The 23,068-nt window shown below is 37.4% G+C and overlaps 1 protein-coding gene across 1 annotated transcript in view; it reads left to right on the forward strand.

Moving 5' to 3' along the window:
- Gbe1 (glucan (1,4-alpha-), branching enzyme 1) overlaps window positions 1–23,068 on the forward strand; it is a 255,772-nt gene that overhangs the window by 87,220 nt on the left and 145,484 nt on the right. Inside the window, exon 3 of the mRNA NM_028803.4 lies at window positions 566–681. Within this exon, the coding sequence (NP_083079.1) occupies window positions 566–681 (116 nt within the window). The remainder of the gene's footprint in view (window positions 1–565; window positions 682–23,068) is intronic.

Below are 23,068 nucleotides of genomic sequence, written 5' to 3' on the forward strand. Positions count from 1 at the left end.
TAGACTAGGATGTTCTTTCTTTCTCATGTAATTTTCCTTTGTTGGTGTTAATTTAAAATGACTTTTTAACTTTATGTTTACTGATAAATAGATTAAAATGTGGAAGTGCATTTGCAAATGCTAAAATTTGTGTTTGATTTGAGGAAACTGAAGATGAACTTTTAGAAGCGTTTTAAAATTATTTTTACTTATATTTAGGTACATGTATGTAGGCATGTATGTGTGTCTGTGCATGTCTGTCTGTATTAAGGTATGTGTAATGAAGTCCTGGATCAGATGGTAGGATTGGTTTGTCCTTTCTGCTGTGCTTGCCTCAGGGATTGAATTCCTGTCATTAAACTTGGTGGCAAACACCTTTACCCTCTAAGCATCTTGCCACCCCAGAAAAGCATTTCTTACAAATTTTGAACTATCCTATATTTTTCTAAGTGGCTCATAGAACACTTTATTATTAGAAAACAGTTTTCTAAAATAATGTTAGTTTTACAGGTCAGCACTATGTTATATCTTACGTTAAATTCATAGTCCTCCCAAGTTATTGGTTACACGATTTTTATGTTTTTAGGTGGTTGGAATCCATTTTCTCACCCATATAAAAAGCTGGAATACGGAAAATGGGAGCTGTATATCCCACCCAAGCAGAACAAATCCCCCCTGATACCTCATGGGTCCAAGCTGAAGGTAGGTTCCGTCTTCTCTTTTTGTTTGTTTCTTCCTTTTTCTTGATGAAGTATTTGCATATAGTCAAGCCTGCCCCATACTCAGTCTTAGATGTGTAACACAATACCACTGAGGCCCATTTAAGGCTAGTTTTGAGGGGCTGTATTTCATAGCTGGCTCTTTCTTAGTTCTGTAGGTTTGCCTGGTCTGAGAATTGTGTGGATTTGCTCTTTCAGAAATATTATATTTTTCTTCCCTTTATCTTATTGAGACAGTTATTTTTGAGCCCAGATACTTCTCTGGCTATTAAAATTAAGTGTTGAGTAAATAAATTTCAAAATGTGGCTTCTATGTAAGTGGTAAAATAATTAAATCTGTCTGTGAGCTTTCGAAATCCAAAATTTCAACTCTGAAATCTTCAGAATCAGAAGCCCTTTGAGAGCTGACATGATGACATCCTGGGAAAATTCCATACCATGAAATTTTGTTTCTTACATAAATTGTCAAGAATCTCTAATGCTTATCTTCAGGCTGTGTGTGTAAGGCAGAGATGAAATATGTATGCATGTTGTGTTTAGATTTAGATTTCCTCTCTAAGATGCCTCATTTATATGCAAGTATTAAAAAGATGTTCCTAAGTATTTTGATGAGGTTTACTTAGCCTGTCCCAGGGATGGATGGTTTCTGTTAACGCTACCTTGGTTGTCTCCCTCTTTCCTCTGATTGAAGGCCTTCGTAAAGTACTGCCTGTGCTACATAGTGCATCATGCTTCTGTTTCAAAAGTGGTCTACCTTAATGAAATAATGTTTGAAATTATTTCAACAGATAATATCTCATGGTTAAAAATGCTTCTTACATTCTCATCTGGGTTTTTAAAAATAATTGCCTAAGTGTCAGAAAGATGGCTCAGAAGTTAAGAGTGCTGGCTGCTCTTCAGAGGTCCTGAGTTCAATTCCCAGTATCCTCATGGTGGCTTATAACTGTTTATAATGAGATCTGGTGCCCTCTTCTGGCATGCAGGCATATGTTTGGGCAGAACACTTTATACATACTAAATAAATCTTTTAAAAAGTAAAGCCAATTACTGGTTTACAGCAGGGAGAGATTAAATAAATATTAGGTAAACTTTTCTTTCTTCTGTATGAAACTCTAAAATTTATGGTGAGGGTAATTAAGAAGAGACTCTGATACAAGATATTATTATTAGTGTTTAGACATTTCAAATGATAAGGGTACACTTAGCTGCTGCTGCAATACTAAACAGTGACATATTTAATTATTCGTGTTTGAAAACTGATGCACCTTTTGGGGGAAGCTATTAAAAAAAAATCTCTGTAAAAGACAATTGATAGGAACTTTTTGGCCCCTTACCCTGATGTTATCCCTGGGTATTCGCTCTTGGTAATTAAGAGCTGTGGTTTTAGCAGGGCTTGAAAATTTATTTCACTCCACAAAGGGATTGACCTTTTTATTGTGAAAGTCTCTTATGAATTATCTTGTAACCATTAACAAAATAAGCATTCTCTACTGCTGAAGTTATAATTCTGTTCTCTGCAAAACACTTAAAATTTTCAACTGAACTATTGAAAAAGACTTTACTTCTTATATCACGTTATAAATAAAACCTTTAAATTTTTTATTTAAAGATAAAATGGTATAAAATAAATTAAACATTCATGCCCTTAAAGATACAAGGAAGACCACTTACCTGAAGGATAATTACATTCATATTATTCATGTTCTTTATACTTCAATGTACATTATTTAAAACATTTTGTTCACTATTTAAAAATGTATACTGAAAGTACCGTTATTAAATCTAAAAAAAGAAATTAGCAATTTTTACATTTTCACAGTTATTAAGTATCCTTTTTGGTTTATGTATTATACTTACTTGTCCTTGAAGTTTAAGTGAACACACACACACACACACACACACACACACAGCCGCACACTAACACTCACATATAGCATGCATGTATTAAAAATAGAAAGTGCTATTGGATTAAAAAATGAATAAACAATGTATTCATTGTATGATGTGTATGACAGCAACAGATACAGGGGGCAGTGATGCTCAAGCATTTAAAAGTCGATCAGAGCGCGCAGGAAGAAATTCTTTGTAACTCAGTGTGCTGAGTGAATAAGGTGTGCATTCATCCAGCTCCGAAGGGGGCCGCAAATGGTGCACTCTAACAGTACACCCTAAGTTGGTATTGTCGTTGAGAAAGCTATTTTCATACATAAGCATGCACGGAAAAAACTGGGGAGTTCACAAGACTGAGTTAGAAGTCTCAAGAATGTAACCCCCTCTCTGCCACTAGAAAACAAAACAAAACTGGGAACCCTGTGGGAGGACGATGCCATCTTGGTAGGAACCCTGGACTTCAGTTGAGAAGTAAAGGTAGTTTGTAACAGCCTTCCGGTGACGAAACCTGAGGAATCAAGGAGACACTGATCTGTTCCCTCATTCCCCTTTTATCTCCAGTATCTTGTTGGAGCCAGACGATGGCCAAAGCTCTTAGGAATCAGAATCGCAGGGCATAGGGTTCACAAAGGCCAGACCTGTACATTAGAGACATGGGTAAAGAGAACAGATTCACTGGGGGAAAACTAAAGATTTTCTTTCCATATACTAGCCCTAGCCTTGTCTCCTGCCTCACCTCCCATGTTTCCTCCTCTTCCCCCTCCCCGTTCTCCTCCTCCTGCCCCTTCTCGTCCCCCTCCCCTCCTCTCCTTTTATCTCTCCTCCCCTCTTTCCCTTTTCCCCTTTTACTATTCTAATTAAAACTAAAAGACTAACAATGATATTTAGATTTAACTTATTTTCTCTGTCCCTTATATTTATGCCCTCCAACTACTCCTTACCAATCAGTAAAAGAATATGCACCACGGGCTTCTTGGCCCTGGGGCTTTAACATTTACAAAGGCCTAGCCATCCTATTAGTAAAAGCTGCCATAACAGAGTGCCATCGAATGGATAGCTCAAGTAACCAAGATGTACTTGCTCCTAGTTTGAGTTTCTGGAAGTCCTCGAGGCCATGATGATTATGATCTAAGTTATCCCTTCCTAATCTCAGAAGGGAGGCTTGTTTGTTTTCTCACATGGCAGAGAGAAAGGAGGGTAGGGTATTAGAGAGTTCATGGGTGTAAACTCTCCTGAGGTTTATAAGGGCACTGAGCCCATAATACACATAGTTTCTACAATAGACTTGATGAATTCCCAGGGTCCCATCTCTAGGTAACATCATCTTAGGAGTTCTTTCCCTTATAAATTTAGACAGATGTAATCTGTTGCATAGCAGGATGGTCCTGCTTTTCAATTATAAAACATTGTTAGATGTTACATAATTGATTGTTGGAAAGGAAGCATGAAACCTAATAGCTACATTTGCGATTCTAGACAGTTGAAAAAAGAATTAGAAGTTATACTCATCTGTTTCCATACTTCATTGTATTACTAGAAAAGAAGTGAGTACTTTTAAAAGGCAAATTTATAAGATTACAAAGTTAATGCATCATTATTCATTGTGTCTTCATGGGAGTCTATCTAACTGCATGGGTCATATTCTGGAATGTACTAACACTGCACATCAGGATAAGAGTTCAGGAGGAAAAGAAGAGTGGAGAGAATGGCCCAAATGAAGTAGAATGGCAAACATGCCCCGGATCTAAAATTTCACGTTGTAACATGTTCTATAGATTATTGTCTGGAAACTGACCTCCATTTATTTTAATTTTTTAGCATTCTGGAAGACAGAATATTAACTCTTTCCTGACAGCCAAAGGGAGCAATAGATAGTTTGTGGAGAGAGTCTGGGGGATGTGATGAAGTAGATTAAAAGTGATGCCCGAGAACTAGAATGCGCTGCATAGGCCTAAAGATGCACTGAAGAGGTCTGTGCTAAGGATGTAGCACAGGAGAATTCCCTGTCAGTCATCGCCTACGAAGATTCATCAGATAACATGTGATCCTTCATCTCTAGAACATTTCATGTACTCTGTCATTGTCAATTTTCCTCCCTTTCTACCGTCTCGTGCTTTTAAGGATACCTAATATTTGTATATCGAATCTCAGAGAGTTTGCCTTTTTCTCTTAACCTATGCATCATTTTGACTCTCTGTTACACTTTGAAAGATGATCTTGCCTTTCAGCCGCTTTGATTTACTGGGTATGCTTTGAAAGTCTGTAAGGATTTGCTTTTGATTTGTACTTTTAAGTTAGGTTATATTATTAAGTGCTTCTCTTATTTTCCTGTGTTTGTTTTTAATCTCTGTATGTCATTTCGCGGGCTGTACTCACAACATGAGCTCCATTTTAAATTTAGTTTGGAAAGGCCTTTAATTTCTATCTGGTGAGTTTCCTGGTTAGATAGTCAATGAACAGCCTGGCTTTGACCTGATGGGAGTGAGTGAAGGGTTCTGATTTGTTTTGTTGTGTTTTTTTCTCCCCTCTGGCAATGTTGTCTTTTTCTTGAGCTGGAATTTGCACTATATGATGCTTAGTGGGCCGAGTGGGCAGAGCTGGCCTGGAACAGAGAGAGGGCTGTATACTAGTCTATTGGTGAGGAGCTAAGAGCACGAAATATGGAGGAGTGGTCTACCTACTTTCAGTCAGGTTATTCCTAGCCATCTTCTGAGCTCACTGTTCACTGGAGCCACTGTGTCTGGAGACTCCTCATTCAGTAGTTTTCAGAGAATAAACTGGAATTTTCCATTGGAGGAATGCAGAGGGCTCTAGAGAGACCTGTTTGGCTAACAGGAAGGCAGCACCCAGCAGCCGTGTGTTCTTATTTTAACCCTGATCTTCTTCCTTGTCCCAAGGGCTCCTGGATGCTGAGTCCTTCAGAGGGCCTGTGCTGGTGTGGTTAGAAAACTGGTACTCTAGGCTTCTTCCTCTGTAAAGTCAGAGTATGGATTTGCCTTTTTTTTTTTTTTTCACTTTTTAAAAATGTATGTTTATGAATGTTTACCTTCATGTGTATATAGGTAACACATACATGCATGACTGGTATCCATGTAGGTCGGATGATGGCAAAGTGTTCCTTGGTTGTGAACTATCATGTGGTTTCTGGGAATCAAACCCAGGTCCCCTGTGGGATCAGCAAGTGCTGTAAACCATTGAGCCATCTCTGTAGCCCATTTTTTCCTTTTTGTTTAGTTTCCTAACCTTTTAACTGCTTTCCATTTTTATAAAATTTCATTGCAATTTATGACTTTTTTTTTCCTTTCTCTGTTACTTTATTTTTGCCATTACTTATTTGCTCGGGCGAGAAAAGAAACCATGGGGAATTTGTCCTTTTTAATTCCAACTTCAAAATAACCCCTCTTAGATGCAAGAAGTGGAGAGCACATTGCTCAGGAGAATACTTAATGATTTGAGGCCTCCACTGGGTCCTTCCTTTCCTGCAGTGTACGCGGATCATAAGATTCTGCCTATTCTTATTATCTGTCGCATGCAATGGCCTTACTTATTATTATATGTGATATTTCTTTTTGCTTCTGTGACCCACAGAAAATCCTCATTCACTTCATTTGTTACCCAGTTCAACTTAATCAACCTTAAGACCCTGAAACATCTAATTTTTGAGAGAGTGCACAGGTAGAATTAGATGCTTCCCTTTACGGCAAATATGATGATTCTTTGTGTTTGCAAATACAATGAATGTTAATGAACTCAAATAAAGGAGCAGAGAAGGGCCTCTTTCCTGTAGATGAGAATAAAGCCCTGTTAAGAAGTGACTCTTCTTCCCTCTTTTCTTTCGTGTGTGTTTGTGTATGTGCATGTAAATTCCTTAGCATATTGATAGGAAACACAAAAAAATTGTAAATATATAAAGTAATATTATATTTTTATCTGTTCTTTATTTGTGACTGCAAAGATAAGTGGGAAAGTAGATGTGTTCCTTTTTGTATTTTATGCTTTTACCTATAACTTAAGAACAATCATTTTTTTTTCCTTTTTCTTTCCTAATATAGTAGTTAACAAGGATTGGATTTTATGTGTGGTTTTTTTTTTTTTTTTTCCTGGGAGTATCCCACTGTCAGTTCTGGACACAAGGAAGGAAGGGAGGGCCAATGGCAGTTTTTCTCTTGACTTTGTAGTACAGTACAAGAAAAACCAAACCCAAGCCAAGCGTTTATTACTATGTGCCCTAAACACAGTTTCAGTTTCATATTGTTTTCCAAAAATGACCATATCATTACAAAACTTCATATTTCCTGTCCCAATTTTCATACATTGTTCAGAGTGGCCTTCATACTAAGACATGGGATTCTCTTCCTGTTGTTCTCCTGTTTGAATTCCTTGTGATGAAATTCCCTGACCCATTAGGTTCTGCGGGAGACTTGTGAAGTGGTTGATAGGAAGCTTACACTTCAGTTTCTCTATGCCCTGCACTTTTCTCTTTGATAGTCACAGTCCCATGTGACTGTGTAACTGAGCACTTACCTGTCTTCATGCCCATGTGCTTTTCACTTTCATCATGGATTCCAGGCTTCCTGGCTCTGTCCAGAGCCTCCCATTTCTGCCTTATGCTTTGCACTTCAGTTTTATCTTCATTCTTTATATGAACCATACTTGTGTACTTGTTTTTTTTTTTTTTTTTTTTTTTTTTTTTTTTTAATCTCGCTTTGATTAGTTTGGTCTTCTCTCAGAGCAGTCCAGACAATATACACTTTACGCAAAATGGCTTTTCCCTGTGTTATAGCCCTGAAAGAACCAGTATCTATGGGGAGATGCTTTCCATATTCTTAAAATCCAGTTACCTGTCACTGAGTGCCCCTTTTTCCCTTCTAACCTTGAGTCTCTTTCTTCTCATGCTGTGACCAATATCTACTTTAGTCATCGAACAATCTATAATCCTGTCTGTAATTGATCAGGAAACTTCACTTTTTACACAGTGAAGTTTTGGAGGCTTGGTAATGTCTGATTTGTAAGAAGTACCCCATGTGTACTGTGTTCATGAATATTATTAATATTCAGTATAAATAACTGTCCTTCACAATGGGAAATGCTTTTGTATTTTCATATCAAATTCAAAGTGAAAGGAATGTATACATTTCTTAGGAAATGTTAATATCCCAGAAACAATGCATTTACTAGTATAACATTCTAAACAGTATTTTATAATAAGAATTTCTGTGTACTGGAAGGCTCCTGTTCACACCAGTTAGAAAAAGAAAAAAATAATCCTCAAATGAATATTATTTTAAGTTTGTTTTAATGAATCTTTATCATTATCTATGGTTCTTATTATTTAAAAAAAATCATTGATTTTATTTGGGTAATGAGTATTTTGTTGTAGATTGTGTGCATACATGAGTGCATGCGTGTGTGTGTGTGTGTGTGTGTGTGTGTGTGTGTGTGCGCGCGCGCGCGCGCGTGCCTGTGTGTATGTCTGAGATTGAATGCAAGTTGTCCTGCACATTGGTTAAGAGCTTAACCACTGAGCTGTATCCTCAGCCTCAGTTCGTCTTCTGAATTCTGGAAAAGTCTTTATTCTTACTATGATGTGGGAATGTGCCCCCTGGCCTTGGCATTTGAATTCGTGGTCCCCATTTGGTGACTATTTGGGAAGGTTTGGGAGGTCCAGCCTTAGCCTTGATGCAGGAACTAAGTCACTCATCATTCTCTGAGAGTTTAAAGCCTTCTTCCACTTGTAGTTCACTATCTGTTTCATGTTTGCTTTAGGATGTGAGCTCTCAGCTTCCTGCTCCCACCAGGCAGCATGCATGCTGACTGGCGCCATGCCTTTCTACAACTGGAAATCCAAATAAACCTTCTCTTGTAAAGGTCACTGTGATCATATTGCTGTCGCACAACAATGGAAAAGTGACTAAAATCTCAAAGATTTGAAATTTTTTTTTTGGTGGATTCTTTTCCTTTTTCTTTCTTTGTCCAGAAACTAAATAATAAATATCCAAGGACCTGTAGTACCCAACTTCCACTATTGTCTGAACAACTGCTGTTTCTCATTGTGTTTTCAAATATTACTGTACAAGTTTTTTTTTTTTTTTTTTTTTTGGTAAGAAACAGATATTATCAACAAACCACACCCACCCCACAGAGCTCCCAGGACTAAACCACCAACCAAAGAGTACACATGGAGGGACCCATGGTTCCAACTGCATATGTAGCAGAGGATGGCCTTGTTGGGCATCACTGGGAAAAGAGGTCCTTGGTCCTATGGAAACTCTATGCCCCAATGTAGGGGAATGCTATGGAGCTGAGGCAGGAGTGGGGGTAGAGGGAGCACCCTTAGAGAGGCAGGTTGGGGGGGGGATAGGAGGGATGCGTGGTTATGGAGAGGAAACCGGGAAGGGGGATAACATTTGAAATGTAAATAAATAAAATAACAAATAAAAAATAAATATAAAAAAAGAAGAAAAAAGAAACAGATTATATAAAAATAAATGTGTAAAAACTTGGCAATAATGGTTTTAAGTATTTAGTATTTCAAGTCGTCGTGAAGGTGGCTTTAATATTGTTGCAAGACACCTGTTCATAAAAGGAGAAGGCCCGGTACTTTGGCTCTGTGGTTGAATACCTCTTAAGGTAGGAGCTCCTGAAATGTGTTTATTCTCGATTTGTTAGAGATCGGAATGCTCGGGGGTTTATGCTTGTAATGTGAGAGGGGTTCCAGTAAGGAGATGATTCTCTATTTACCTCAAATTGATAATTAAATGCTATTTCTAGGCATAGCACACATTGAACACCTTCTCAAAACTTGAGGAATAGCCATTTTGATACAGAAAAAAATTTGGACTGTATTTCATACACCCCTGTCTACGTAAGGGACAGTAAATGACAGCAAAAAGATGAGAAACATTCGCCCGAGACTCTTTTCAATGTCTAGATCCAATCTTATTTCAGCTTGGTTGTGTTTAAAGTGATCTCTGCGTGTGGGAGCTCCCAGGTCAGGGGCACAGGACGAACAGCATCTGTCTTTCTCTTTTCCCTTTTGACTTTCAGCTGAAGACCCTCAGCCTCATCTCCAATGAGTCACCAGTGGCAGCAGAAGTCATTACAAATTAACCGCTAATGGGCAGCTTTCTCTGATAGCTCTTTTATAATTGAGTGCAGATAGATGAAAATCAAACACAAAGAGAACTCAATTTTATCATTAACTTGGACTTTGTTTAGTGGATGATTGCTGTGCACCACAGCAACCTTCCTAATTTGTCTCTGTGTGATGAAGAAAGTAATCATGTTCAGCCCAGGGAACAAATAGCATGTGTTTTCCCAAAAGGGTCACCTTTGTCGATGAGACCAGGGACACTGCCCACTGATGCTTCCTTCCCCTTCTTGGTTGTCTCTTTGTAAACACTGGTTAAGAAAACAATAGTTTTACATAGTTACAAATGTGTAATGGTTGGCTAGTCAGAATATACTTCCTAACTTATTTGATGATAACGTTTCAAATTTGCTCCTTGTAAAACAGTCCCCTCCTTTTCCAATCCTTTCCTTGTCTTCTCTTGATTTTTAAAAAATATTTATTATTATTATTATTATTGTTTTTTAATGTATGTGAGTAAACTGTCGCTGTCTTCAACACACCAGAAGTGGGCATCATCGAACCCCAGATGGTCGTGAGCCACCATGTGGTTTGCTGGGAACTGAACTCAGGACCCCTGGAAGAGCAGTCAGTTCTCTTAACTGCTGAGCCATCTTTCCAGACCTCTTCTCTTTACTTTTAACTTTTGAGTACTCTCTATGGCTAGAGTACCATTTCCACATTTTCTGAAGATCAGCTAATATGAACACTTCCTTAGAGGCCTTATTATCATTTAGGGAGGAAATTAAGGCACAAAGTGTTAGCTGTTCTTTCAAATGATATTTTTTAGTAATTTGAAATGTACTTTTATAGTAAAGGTTTTCAAGTGGATACATGGCAATAGTCACAAACATGATGCCTTTCTGTTAGAATGATCAGTAGGACAGCAGTTGAAAATAAAGTCCTCCCAAAAGCCCATACCCATAAATTGGCATGGCTTGACCTAATGGTATTGCTAGTCTTTACACGTGTATGTGTTTAATTAGTTTTGTGGCTATTTAAACCAGAACATTAAAGGGAACGCAGAACTTTTAATAGCTAAAATGTAATGCTGTGTGGAAGCATATTCATGTTTTATTCCTGTCAAGTTTATTCCTTGTCAAGTTTACTTGTCAGATAGTGGCCTCCTGAAAATGAAGAATTGGTGGAGTTGAGGAAGGGTAGCAGTCCTAGTGTGGAGTTGAGATTGTATTTTTTTTTTTAAAGAAGGATATCAGTGACCTTAAAGAATCAAAGCCTACAACAGCCATAAAACAAAAATGAGGATAGTGTCAGAAACTACTTGTTTATAAATTGTTATTACAGCTACAGTGACTGTAGATGAGGTCAAACTAATTGTAATTCACACACACACACACACACACACACACACAGAGAGAGAGAGAGAGAGAGAGAGAGAGAGAGAGAGAGAGAGAGAGACTGAGACTGAATATAAAAACCAGAGTGGGGGCGTGGCTACTTTGAAACTCTGCCTCTGGATCTGTGACATCATTACTTCAACAGCAGCTGTGGTTATCCGGATACGACCTGCACAAGATTAAGCCGGGCACAATACCAGAATAAGTGGAGAAGTTCTTGAAGCTTTACCTTCCTCCTAGCTGTTGTCAGTTGCGAGCTGTCAGAGCAGGAATAGCATTCTTTTTCTAGGGTGTGATTACCGGGGATGGACCATCCTTGGTTCACTGGATGATCCCACAGCCCTCCACATGTGGGCAGCACCAAATGGAAGTTGTGGGTTACAGAAACAGAAAGGACGTGACATCAAGAGGGAAATGTGTTGGAGGGATGTAGGGCAGATGAAGGAGGGACAGGAAGGACCAATATGATCATATTAAGCTTCTCATGGGGCCTCATGGAGCAGCAAATAGGACATATCATTTGAGAATAAAAATTTGCTTAATATAGTGAATGCTGTGAATTGAAATTAAGTGTGCTAAGTAATTAAATATATTTCAAGGATATTCCCAGAAAAGCAGTGAATATGATTAAGGAAATGAAGTGAGTCAGACAAGACTGAATGCTGAAGTTCAACCATATTGTTTCTTTCATTGTGATCCTAATGTGCTTTGCTGTCCCACAAACATAGACTGAAAGGTTTAGTGCTCATGTGAAATCTGTGTAAATATAGAAGGGATGATTATAAAGCATTGGAAATGGATATAACAACTGGCAGCTGTCTGGCTCTGCATCTGTTTTTTGTTTGTTTGTTTGTTTGTTTGTTTGTTTTGAGACAGGGTTTCTCTGGGTAGCCCTGGCTGTCCTGGAACTCACTTCGTAGACCATGCTAGCCTCAAACTCAGAAATCCACCTGCCTCTGCCTCCCAAGTGCTGGGATTAAAGGTGTGCGCCACCACCACCCAGCTGTATCTGTTTTCTGTTTGTTTCTTTCTTTCATTTTTGGTTTTATGACTGGATTTCTCTGTGTAGGTCTGGCTGCCTTGGAACTTGCTTTGTAGACCAGAGTGGCCTCAAACTCAGAAATCTGGCTGCTTTTTGCCTCTGGAGTGCTGGAATTAAAGGTGTGTGTGCACAGTGCCAATATATATGACATATAACATAGAGCATATAACATGTAGCATATATATAATATATGTATCTATTTCTCTCTCTCTCTATATATATATATATATATATAATAGGTCATCTGCATTTACAACTGAATTTAGAGGTGAACTCGGTGGGAACACTTCAGATAAAAATAAAGGTTAAGAGTTTGGAAGAATGAGGCTGGTGTAGTATGTCAGATTGTAAAGGCAATCAAAATTGCATGACTTGAGTTCTGTCCCAGAATACCACATGGTAGAAGGAGAGAACTAATTACTTTGATCTACACACATAGACACACAGGCACACACACAGACACACACACACACACACACACACACACACACACACAGAGAGAGGCATGCAAACAGGTACACTCACACGTATGCATGATGAACATATTTGCTTGAATGAGGAGAAAAAATGAGTTTGGAAGAATGTTCCCATTTCTTAACCTAACTAACTTTGCAATTACTAAAATAATTTTGTATTGATCATGAACTTCATGTTGAAACAATTTTTGTTGCTTTGTTTCTGTACTTATTTTAGCCCTGTTTTTGTTGATAGCTTGTTGACTATGGAAGCAGAAGCCCTGTGTATGGAACTTCAGTGCTTCAGCATCGAGGAACATTCTCGTTCCCTAACAACAGACTCAGCACTTCACACTTTTCCTTGAGCAAATCCTGTGGAGCATAACATATTAGGGAAAGGGTATAGGACAACATTTGTCTCTTGTCATAAGAATTTGTGAAAAAGTTCTTAAGTATTTTATACAGCACTAAATGCACTTTATAATGATATCTGCTGTTGAAGTAGGGAAGTTGGCTGACCATTTCAAAGGCAAGCTTTCATCAACTGAACCTTACTAAAATAAGAACATTCCTGAAATCTGCCTCTTGTAGTGTATTTGAAAGTAAAACTATAATACATCAGCCAGGGCAACCCTTCAGCTCACTGTGTCTAGTGTACCTTACCACTGCTCTATAATATTGATCTCTCCTCAGCACCATTATGTGATGACTCCAGCTTACCTATTGGCTCTCCTAAACTACCCCCTTGCCCTTGTCCCTCCCAGCCATGCTGATTTGAAGGTGAATCTTTTCCTGTCCAGGAATTTCAATTGGGCACCCTTGACCAAATGACAAATAGCTAGACAAATGACAGAAGACAAAACATATAAACAAACAATAAACTGTGTTAATGAGTGTGGGGGGTGGGGGTGGGGGGTACATTACATGTGGGAAACCTGAAAGAAAACGTATTCAGAGTGGTTGCTTAGAGTTCTAGGGTATGTACCATACTTGACAATGAATGATAGTATTATAAGGTAAGGTAAGAATAATAGGAAGCAGTTTTAGGCTCTTCAGGAGAGAGACACCCTGGGGGTCACTCTTGGGATGACACCAATGGGGTAAGGTTTATTTGCTGGTTCCCTTATCTTCTCTGGGATTTCTCTCTTCAGAGAAATATCTGTATTCTGCCCTCCTGCAGAAAAGAGGGAGTGCAGAGAGAACTGGTCCTTTATTTGCGTTCAGCTAAAAATTCTTATGTCAAAGAGGAACTAGTCATAGTGTGATTTTTTTGCTTCCACCATAGCCATTCCACCCAAGTCCGTGTAGCAGTATGCCGAAGTCTAAGCTCTCAAACTTTAATACGTGTCTCCATCACCCGAGAGACCAGCCATGCTGGCTCAGTAGGTCAGGCTGGCCTGGGAACTTGAATGTAACAATTATCCAAGTGGTGCTGATGCTGCTGTTCCTAGGTCACATTCTAATAACTGTTCCAAGGATTCCGTTATTTGAGGCACATAATTGTTTGATTGGGATCTAGGACTTTGAAGAATGGAATTGTTTCCTTATATATCATTTCTTTTTTTTTTTTTTTTTTTAATTTCTTAACTCTTTTGTAGATATCAGGTCTAGCAAAAATGTGAAGACAATTTTGATTAGTTGTAATATTAAACCTGTGCTGATTTTAATGAGGAAGTACACAGATCAGATGAGAAGAGCGGATGTTAGTTTACTTTGTTCAGCAGAGAAGCTAAAGGCAGTGACATCTTTACTGAATGTTTTCTTCCTTTTCCTCAGCATCTATATTTGAATTTTACTTCCTCATAAGACACAACCATTTTAGTTGTAGCAAATCAACAGCAACAACACGGGAAAACAGTCCCAGAAAATGTCTGTAGTCTTCTTCCAACAAGCGCATAGGATGCAGGAATTCACAGAGTTATGTTAAGCTAATAAATTGTGCCCCTATCTAAGCTCTCATAAAGGGATGGCACTAGAGAAGGCACAGTAGACTAAAGCAGTGGGTTCTGGGACTCCTGTCCATTCACCGTCTTATTGGCTAGATGTCATGACAGATTATATTGTACAAATGGATTGAATTAAAAACCTTTGGAATCTAGCATTCCATTATTTCCCAGGTTTAAGTTGTATTTCTTTCAGCAAGTTACATATCAAAGCCTTTGTCTTTTCCTAGAAACATCCAATATATCCAGGGCATTTTCAAGAAAGGAAAAAAAAGCAAGTGATTTTCAACTTTCTGACTTATATTTGTAATAAATAAGAACTGCAGTAATGACTTTTATTCTACGTGGGTACATTTTTCATTCTTTAAGGTTTGGTTACTTCTATAACACGTTTGATAGTACAACCTAGCTCCTTAGAGTTTACTGTTTAAAGCACTTGAGGAGATCATACTGTCCCAGCTGGCTCTCTTATATGCACACAGTGCAGATTAATATACCTCCCTCCCAGGCACTTTGCATCACAGAGGTCTTATTTTATGGTTGTACACGTGTTATGACCTTTCAGGGGCTACCTGGCCCAGTAATCCCCTGCCCTGTGGTAGTAGCACAATGTGTAGAAATGTAAACTCCACTCACTTTCATCTGCAGCACTGGATAACAGCGTGCCTTTTGACAAGGTACTTTTTAGCTTTGCCTATACAATATAATGGAATCTACTATAGAGATAAAGTAATTTCCTTTAAAAAATATATATGCTCCTTCATTATTACTCCATAAATACCTAGCCTTTCCCATGCATAGGCCAAGAGACCATGCTTCATTAAGCCCTCAGTGATTACTGTTGTGACTGCAGATCTGATATTTTTGAATTTATACTTAGGTCTTCTCAGGTGGTTACATGTATCTCAACATTCTCTCTCTCTCTATCATAAAGTCCAGATTCAGTTGCTATAGTATGTATGAAACCATTCCCAACAATAACCAAGTCGGTATAATGATAGTCTAGTAACTGTATTTGGTCACTTACATCCTGAATCCAGTTGTCTATCTCACTACAACCACAGATGAAATCTCAATGAGCTAAGTCAGGGAAATCAAAGAGACTATGAGACCGAGCTGACATCAACACACTGAAGGCAAGTAGAAAAGATTTAGTGACGTGAGAGCTAGTGGATAAACAACTTGGGTGGAGAATCATCAAATTGGAGGACTAGGTGTGAAGATCACTAAGTTGTAGTCAACATGGCAAAGCACACCAGTGGGGATGATTTGCAAGGATAAGTGTTAGATAGGACTGGGGTTCTGCTCATGTCCTGCTGCCCCATCTCAGTGCACATGAGAGCCAAGTGGACTTTCTTATTGAGACAAGAAAACTCTCAGTCTCTTTACAGTGACCTCTCCCAATCCTAGGATCGTTATCTGGCTGTCTCTACTTAGAACTCATGAAGGTTTTCAATCATGCATTGATTCACCAATTATTTTGTAGCTTGTGTGACTGCTTAAACATACTTTGCTGAAATTTTGTTTAAACTAAAATCACTGTAATTGCTAGCTACTTTAATTGACGATTATTTATGGTATATTATGTGCCTACAGCTATAATGTACAAATGTATTCTAAATGCAAGAGTCGCCTTTGTTAAAGGAGCCATACTTACAATATGTCAAAACTTCCTGGGAATGAGACCCATCCACATCTGGGGCTCAGAACTGAACAAAGTTCTACATCTTGATCCGAAGGCATTCAGAAGGAGACTGGCTTCCACAGGCAGACAACAAGAGGGTCTCTTCTGTACTGGGTAGAGCCTGAGCATAGAAGGAGACCTAAAATCCTATCTCCAGAAAGAAACACTTCCTCCAACAAGACGACACCTCCTAATAGTGTTACTCCCTATAGACCAATCATTCAAAAACAGCTTTATGGGGGCCAAACCTGTTCATACCAATACACACACATACACACACACACACACACACACACACACACACACACACACTCATATGCATATGTATATATATTACCTTTCTAATAAAGATCCCAGAGTTACAAGCAAGGAATTGCTGTAATTTTGACAGCTAATAAGTTTGAATTTTGATGAAAGATATAGGTTGTCAGTATAAAGCATCGCCTCATGATTGTGAAGTAGAACCTTTATATTACCCGATGCTTATTTCAAAATATATTAACAGTTCTTGTTTATTTATATTAATATAAAGGTATCTATAGAGGTGTTTTTATCTGCTCTGTCTTTCAAGATTGTAGATAGTATTCTATAGATAATCCATTTTATGTACAGATTATATATACTATATACATATATACATACATGCTCTCTATAACATTGTATATAGTATATGTTATATACAATAATATAATATACATATTATTTATAACATTAACATATAGTATATAATATATAATGTATAACATGATATATCATAAATAATAAATCCCCTCCCTGATTAAGCATGAAGTGTTAGCAGCTACCTTATGGCGCCCATTGTTTCCTCATCAAAATGAGATGTAGCCCACACCTCGTAATAGTATCACTCCCTATAGACCTATAAATAATAATATCATATATAATAAAATACAGCATATATAGTATATATATATATATATATATATATATATATATATATATATATATATATATATTATGTTTTTACAAGCTGAGTATGGTGGTGTATGCCTCAGGAGATTGAAGCAGCTGAATCTCTGTTGAGTTCACGGCCAGCCTGGTTTCCATATTGATTTCTAGGAGTGTTGGAGATATGAAGAGAGACAGAAAACCTCCCTTTTAAGCATTGCATATATTGAATATTTTCAGCATTTTATTTGATTAATAGCTTGTTTGATTTTTGACTCTTGATCATAGTCCTACAAAGCATATATAATTATTTATAGCTTAAACAAAAAATCTGCTAATTAGAAGTCTGACATATTTCATCTTAGGACACAGGTAGCTTGAATGTGTGAACTGTATTCTCTGTCGTGCACTAACTTCATGTAGAAGCTGAGATACTCTAGGAATCTTAAGTCTGATTTTAGAAGTAAACAAATCTAAAACTTAGATTTATTCCTTCCGTCTTGTGTGTAAGAGTGTTTTGTCTGCAATGTATGTCTGTATACCACATGTGTGCTTGGTGTCCTTGAAGAACAGAAGAGGCCATTGGATCCCCTGGAACAGGAATCACTGATAGTTGTGAGCTACCATTTTGATGCTGGGAATTAAACCTGGATTTTCTGTAATAGCAACGAGGTCTCTAAATTACAGAACTATCTTTCTAGCCCTTTAAGTCCTATTTTAAACTCCCGTTTTCCCCACTCCATGGTGGCCCCCGTGAGAGATCCTGATACTGGTACAACACGAAAGTGTGAGCTCACAAATGAACATGTCCATTTCTTCAGAAGTGTTGAACCCCATCCACTCCATGGAGTTTGAACTCAGGAAACTTGTTATTATTATTTCAAATACTCCCATTTTTATTTTAAGAGAAGAAGTTGTTCTTACTTTGTGGACATTAGAAAAAGTTTATAATGTCTATAAAAAATTAACTAAACCAAACTAGTAACAAAGATGAAAATGACCATCAGGGGCCAGCCTTCTGCCTCCCGTCAACTTTTGATACATTGTGGGTGTGCTTCCTACTCCGTTTTTTGTCACGCATTTATAAATCTGTTTTTCCCTGACTCTACTTCCTATATGTATATGCTATTTATTATCATAAAAATATCATTAGTCTGATCCCCATCCCACTTAGTGTATCGAGCATCCCTTAATGATTGGATTTTTATTTTACTTACTCGAATCAAATATACACCTACTGGACTCATGCCCACTTCCTGAGTGATGCTCAGGATAGTAGGGGTTTCTATTTACTCTGGTATGCGCTTTATATTAGTGTGAGTGTAATGCAGTTATAAATGTTTATTTTCTTAGAATATTTTATGCATGCCTATCTTATTAAGTAGCTAATACTGCCAAAGAATCTTGTGCGTTCTTGTTATTTAAACTGGAAGGTTACACGTGCACTGCAGTGGATTACCAGAACTCATTCATTTCCTATCTTGCTTTTCCCTTTTTAGTTCTTTGTGTATCTGGATACTAACACTACTGTGTTTTTATCCTCTAAATTGTACAATAGTGGTGACTTTTTTACTGGATGAAGTTTAGCTAAAAATGGTAAATAGAAGGTAATTAAAAAAGAATGACCATAAGGTGATTTAAAAAAGAAAAAAAAAAACAAAACAAAAAAAAACAAAACAAGGGCTGGAGAGATGGCTCAGTGGGAAAGAGCACTTACTGCTCTTCCAGAGGTCCTGAGTTCAAATCTCAGCAAGCACATGGTAGCTCACAGCCACCTGTAATGAGATCTGATGCCCTCTTTTGGTACTGTCTGAAGACAGCTACAGTGTACTAATGCATAATAATAAATAACTCTTTAAAAAATAAGAAAAAGAAAAAACAATTAAAATCACCCAAAGAAGACTGCTATAAACATAACATAAAAAGAAAATATTTATACGCGTCGGGAACTGATTATTCTATTTGTATTTAACTTCACTTTGGTGATTCTCATTTATTTCCTTAGTCTTCATAAATTCCTTTCAGAATCTACTCAAAAGTAAGCCTCCTTGTGAGATTGCAAACACTATGTCAGCCTAGAGAAACTGAGTAAATGTAACAATCACGAGACTGCATATGACTATTTTGAAACATGTTTGCAATTTTTTTTCTGAATTTTAAAGTATATTCTTTGCATATACACTGTAATGTTATGATGCTATAATACAGATTGAGGACTATATAGTATAATTTTTTTGCCCTCTGGCAATGCTCTTTCCATATGTGTATCACAGTAGATTCACTGCATCATCATGCTCAATATGGTTAGCTTGTGATGGCCGATTAATTCTTTGTCACTGACTGACGTCCCATTTGTAAGCACTCAAGGGGGCTGACTTGGAGGAGTAGCAGTAATGAAACGATGTTTGCAATGTTTTGCATTGGTGATTACAGACCGTCCTTCTTATACTTCTCCGTTCTTATGAGTGCCCGCACCAGCCCTTCAAGAATACGTTTGATACACGGAAAAGGAAGACCACAGTCACCATTAACTTACAGAACTCTATAACGGGGGAATAGACAGTTTTACATGAGTATTTGATTGATACTAAAAGCAGTTGGAAGCACAGTTATTCTGTCATTTGTCTTTTAGGAGCGTCTGTAATCTAACTAATCTCATTTCTCACCTGGACAGCATCAACTTTCTATTTGTTTGTGAGAGAGGAACACATGCCTAAATCAATAATTACTGCAACAGTATGGATAGGTTATAAATAATATATTTTCTGTTTCCAAAGACATAATGCAAGTCCGTGTAGGTTGGTGGGGCTGTACAGAAACACCTTTGGCCTCTGCCACTTCCTGTTCTCTGCACTTTAATTTTCTATTCTTGCCTGCCAAATTGCCAAAATGACTTTATACTCCTTATGTTCTTTGGTTCTGGAATCCATATTGCTTTTAGCATTTCGTCTTGTGAGGCTGCATTTCCTGCCCCTCCTCTTAGACTTGCTTTGATCATGAGCTTTGAGTGTGGTAGCTAGGTTTGCTCTTCTGTAGGGCGGTCATTTCCTGAGGTTTACAGTCTCCGCTCTCCATCCTTTCTGCTGACTGAGAGCTTGTGTTTGTTTTCAACATCTGTTATATTTTTTACACAATCTTTGAAAGTCTGTTGATAGAATATACATATATTTTTAAACTTGGACTTTGAAGACACATGCTTGGAAGGAATTTTGTGGTTATTTTTGGCAAAAAAAAAAAAGCTGATTCTGACTGTGTATGTACTCAAGTATAGGAGAGTGTGTATAGAAACTATAGACTCTGTGAGCTACTCCGCTTTCAGCGACTAGATGGTTTTTGTTTTTCCCATTCTGTGCCTAAGAAGATGACATTTTGTCAGATTCAGCGCCATTCAAGGTTCCCAGGTTAAAGAAATTGAGGTCTGTGAACTCTCTTCTTCTGGATTTTCCTTAGGACCTACTATGAGGCCAACATTCCAGGGAGTGGGAAACCAAGCTTTGTAATCTGTCTGCTACAGTATTTATTGTCTCTGCTACTGTATTCTCTCTTCAGAGGTGCTGGACATTTGCTTGGTGACAAGGCATTACTTGTTATAAAATTATGAATCAATTGATAGCTAAAACACCAAAAGGAAATAGTTTTGTTTTAGTAGTAGTAGTAGTAGTAGTAGTAGTAGTAGTAGTAGTAGTAATTTAATTTGAAGTTTTTCTTTTCTTTTTGTTTTTTAACTTCTTAGGTAGGTAATTCACAGGCATCTAGACAGTTAGATGCTATAAAATATTTCTGTTTACTAACTGCATTTTCTAGAAATACTTTCTAATTATGATGTTTTGTCTTTGTATTCATGTACTCCAAATATCTTAAATTTGTTTTATGATCTTCTCTTCTTTCATCCCTCACTGCGTTCATCATATATTAAATGTGATTTTAAGTCTGAGGAACTGAATGCTGCCTTCTATTGTACTCTAGAAATATGAAGTTTTAAAAAACATAAGTCATGTTTTAGGTTTTTTTTTTTTTCCCGTCGGTTATATAGGCATCTATTTTTCTCTTTTCTTTCTGACAGATTTATCTTTTAATAGTGTGGATGCCTGTGTGGTTTTGTGTGTCACTATGTACACACGATGCTGTTGCCTGTGAAGGCCGCAAGACGGGGCTTGTGCTCCTTCAGAGCTAGGTAACTCCATGGGCACTGAGAGCCAAACGCTGGTCCTCTGGAAGAGCCGCTAGAAGTCCTAACCACTTAGCCAGCTCTCTAGACCATCCTCTAGTTTTGTCAAGCTAGCTTTTATGTAACAGTTGATCTTTTAACAATATGTCAGAAAAGAACAGGAAGAAGTTACATTTTGTGACTTAGTCAGTTATTATTTTTGCTCACGTTTCATAAAAATCTTTGCATATATAGGGTGTAAACTTTTGCTTATGGAATAATACATGTTGTTCCACCTTTTTTATGTTTTAGACATTTATATTTAAATTGAAGCTTTATTGAATACCACCGCTAAGTGTATGTTAAATGTCAAAATTATTGTTTAACCTCTTCAAATCTAAAGGTATTACTCTCATTCTCTTTTCTCTCTCTGTCTCTCTGTCTCTGTCTCTTTCTGTCTTTTCTCTCTCTCCATCTCTCTTTTCCCTCCCTCCTGCTTCTTTTACTAATCATGATGTTTGCTCGAATCAATTTTAATTTAATAATAATATTAAATTTCTCCCCTGTGAATCAGTTTATCATAAATAGGAAAAAAAGTGAAAGAAAGATCATTTTGGAGAACAACATTAAAATTGCTGTTGTGTGTCTTTCCTAACTATCCCAGCAACATGGAGGAATTTGGTGATTTGAGCATAGCTGGGTGAGCAAGGTTTCAAGTGAATAACTGTACAGTGATCATCCTCGTATTGATCACTGCTTCTTCTCATCTTCATTGTTACAGCCACCGGTGCCCGAGTCCATTATTAAAGGGTCACTTCAGTTCTTAATGATCCTTTGTAGCCACAAGGAAATGTAAACAGAAATCAATTGACAAGAGGGCATCAGGTGTCCTCAAGTCACATCTTAAACCACATAGTCATTGCTTCCTGCCATATGAAATATTTTTTCCATTCACATTTTATGTCTATAATAATTTCTCTATCCTTGTTTATATACACCTACTTACAGATACTACTTGTATCTGACAAAATACCACTTGTATCTGACACAAAATATAGATTTTTTTCTATAGAGGATAAGAGACTACTGACAGTATCGAAACCCAGTATTTTGAGACTTTTATTTGTAAGGAATTTATGAGTGCCCAGAATCCAGAATTTCCACCATTAGCTAATTTCCTTATAGTCATTAACTACTCTTGAGGAATATATCTTAGTCTACATTAAATATGCAATTAAATGATTTCTTAGCTTGTAAATCTTAGAATTTCTGATCAGTCGATGGTTTTTGGGATCTCTTTCTTTCTCTGTTTTCTCCCTACCCCTGGAGGTTGAATCATTTCCTTACACTTGAATTTTATTTTAATGAAATAGCACTTAGAGTGATTGCTTAAGAATCATATTCATTCCTCAATTGATTCAATTTATCACGAAATAGCCTTTTATAATGACACTTAATAAAACGTTTTCCGAAAACTTTAACTGGTTCATGGTATGGCATGCTCTTTCCTTTTCCTTCTGAGTGTATGACGTAGGTTTTGTATTGGCTTCCTACCAGATTACAACTGTGTTTACTTAATAGAATTGCAGCCTTCACTGCACATGGATGAACCTCTTTGAAACTCACTTTTTCATTAATGAAAACTGATTTTTTTTTACATCTCCCCTCTCTTGGCTTTTTTCTTTTATTACTATATTGATCCTGTAATGCCTTACACGCTTAAATCCTTTGTTTTTTATATCATAGGTGATTCATTTGTTTTGTGGCCCAAGACACCCAAATCAGTCTTCAGCTGATGACAGCGGCTCAGCATTGC

This window comes from Mus musculus, chromosome 16 (genome assembly GCF_000001635.26).
Source record: "Mus musculus strain C57BL/6J chromosome 16, GRCm38.p6 C57BL/6J".
Lineage (NCBI taxonomy): Eukaryota > Metazoa > Chordata > Mammalia > Rodentia > Muridae > Mus > Mus musculus.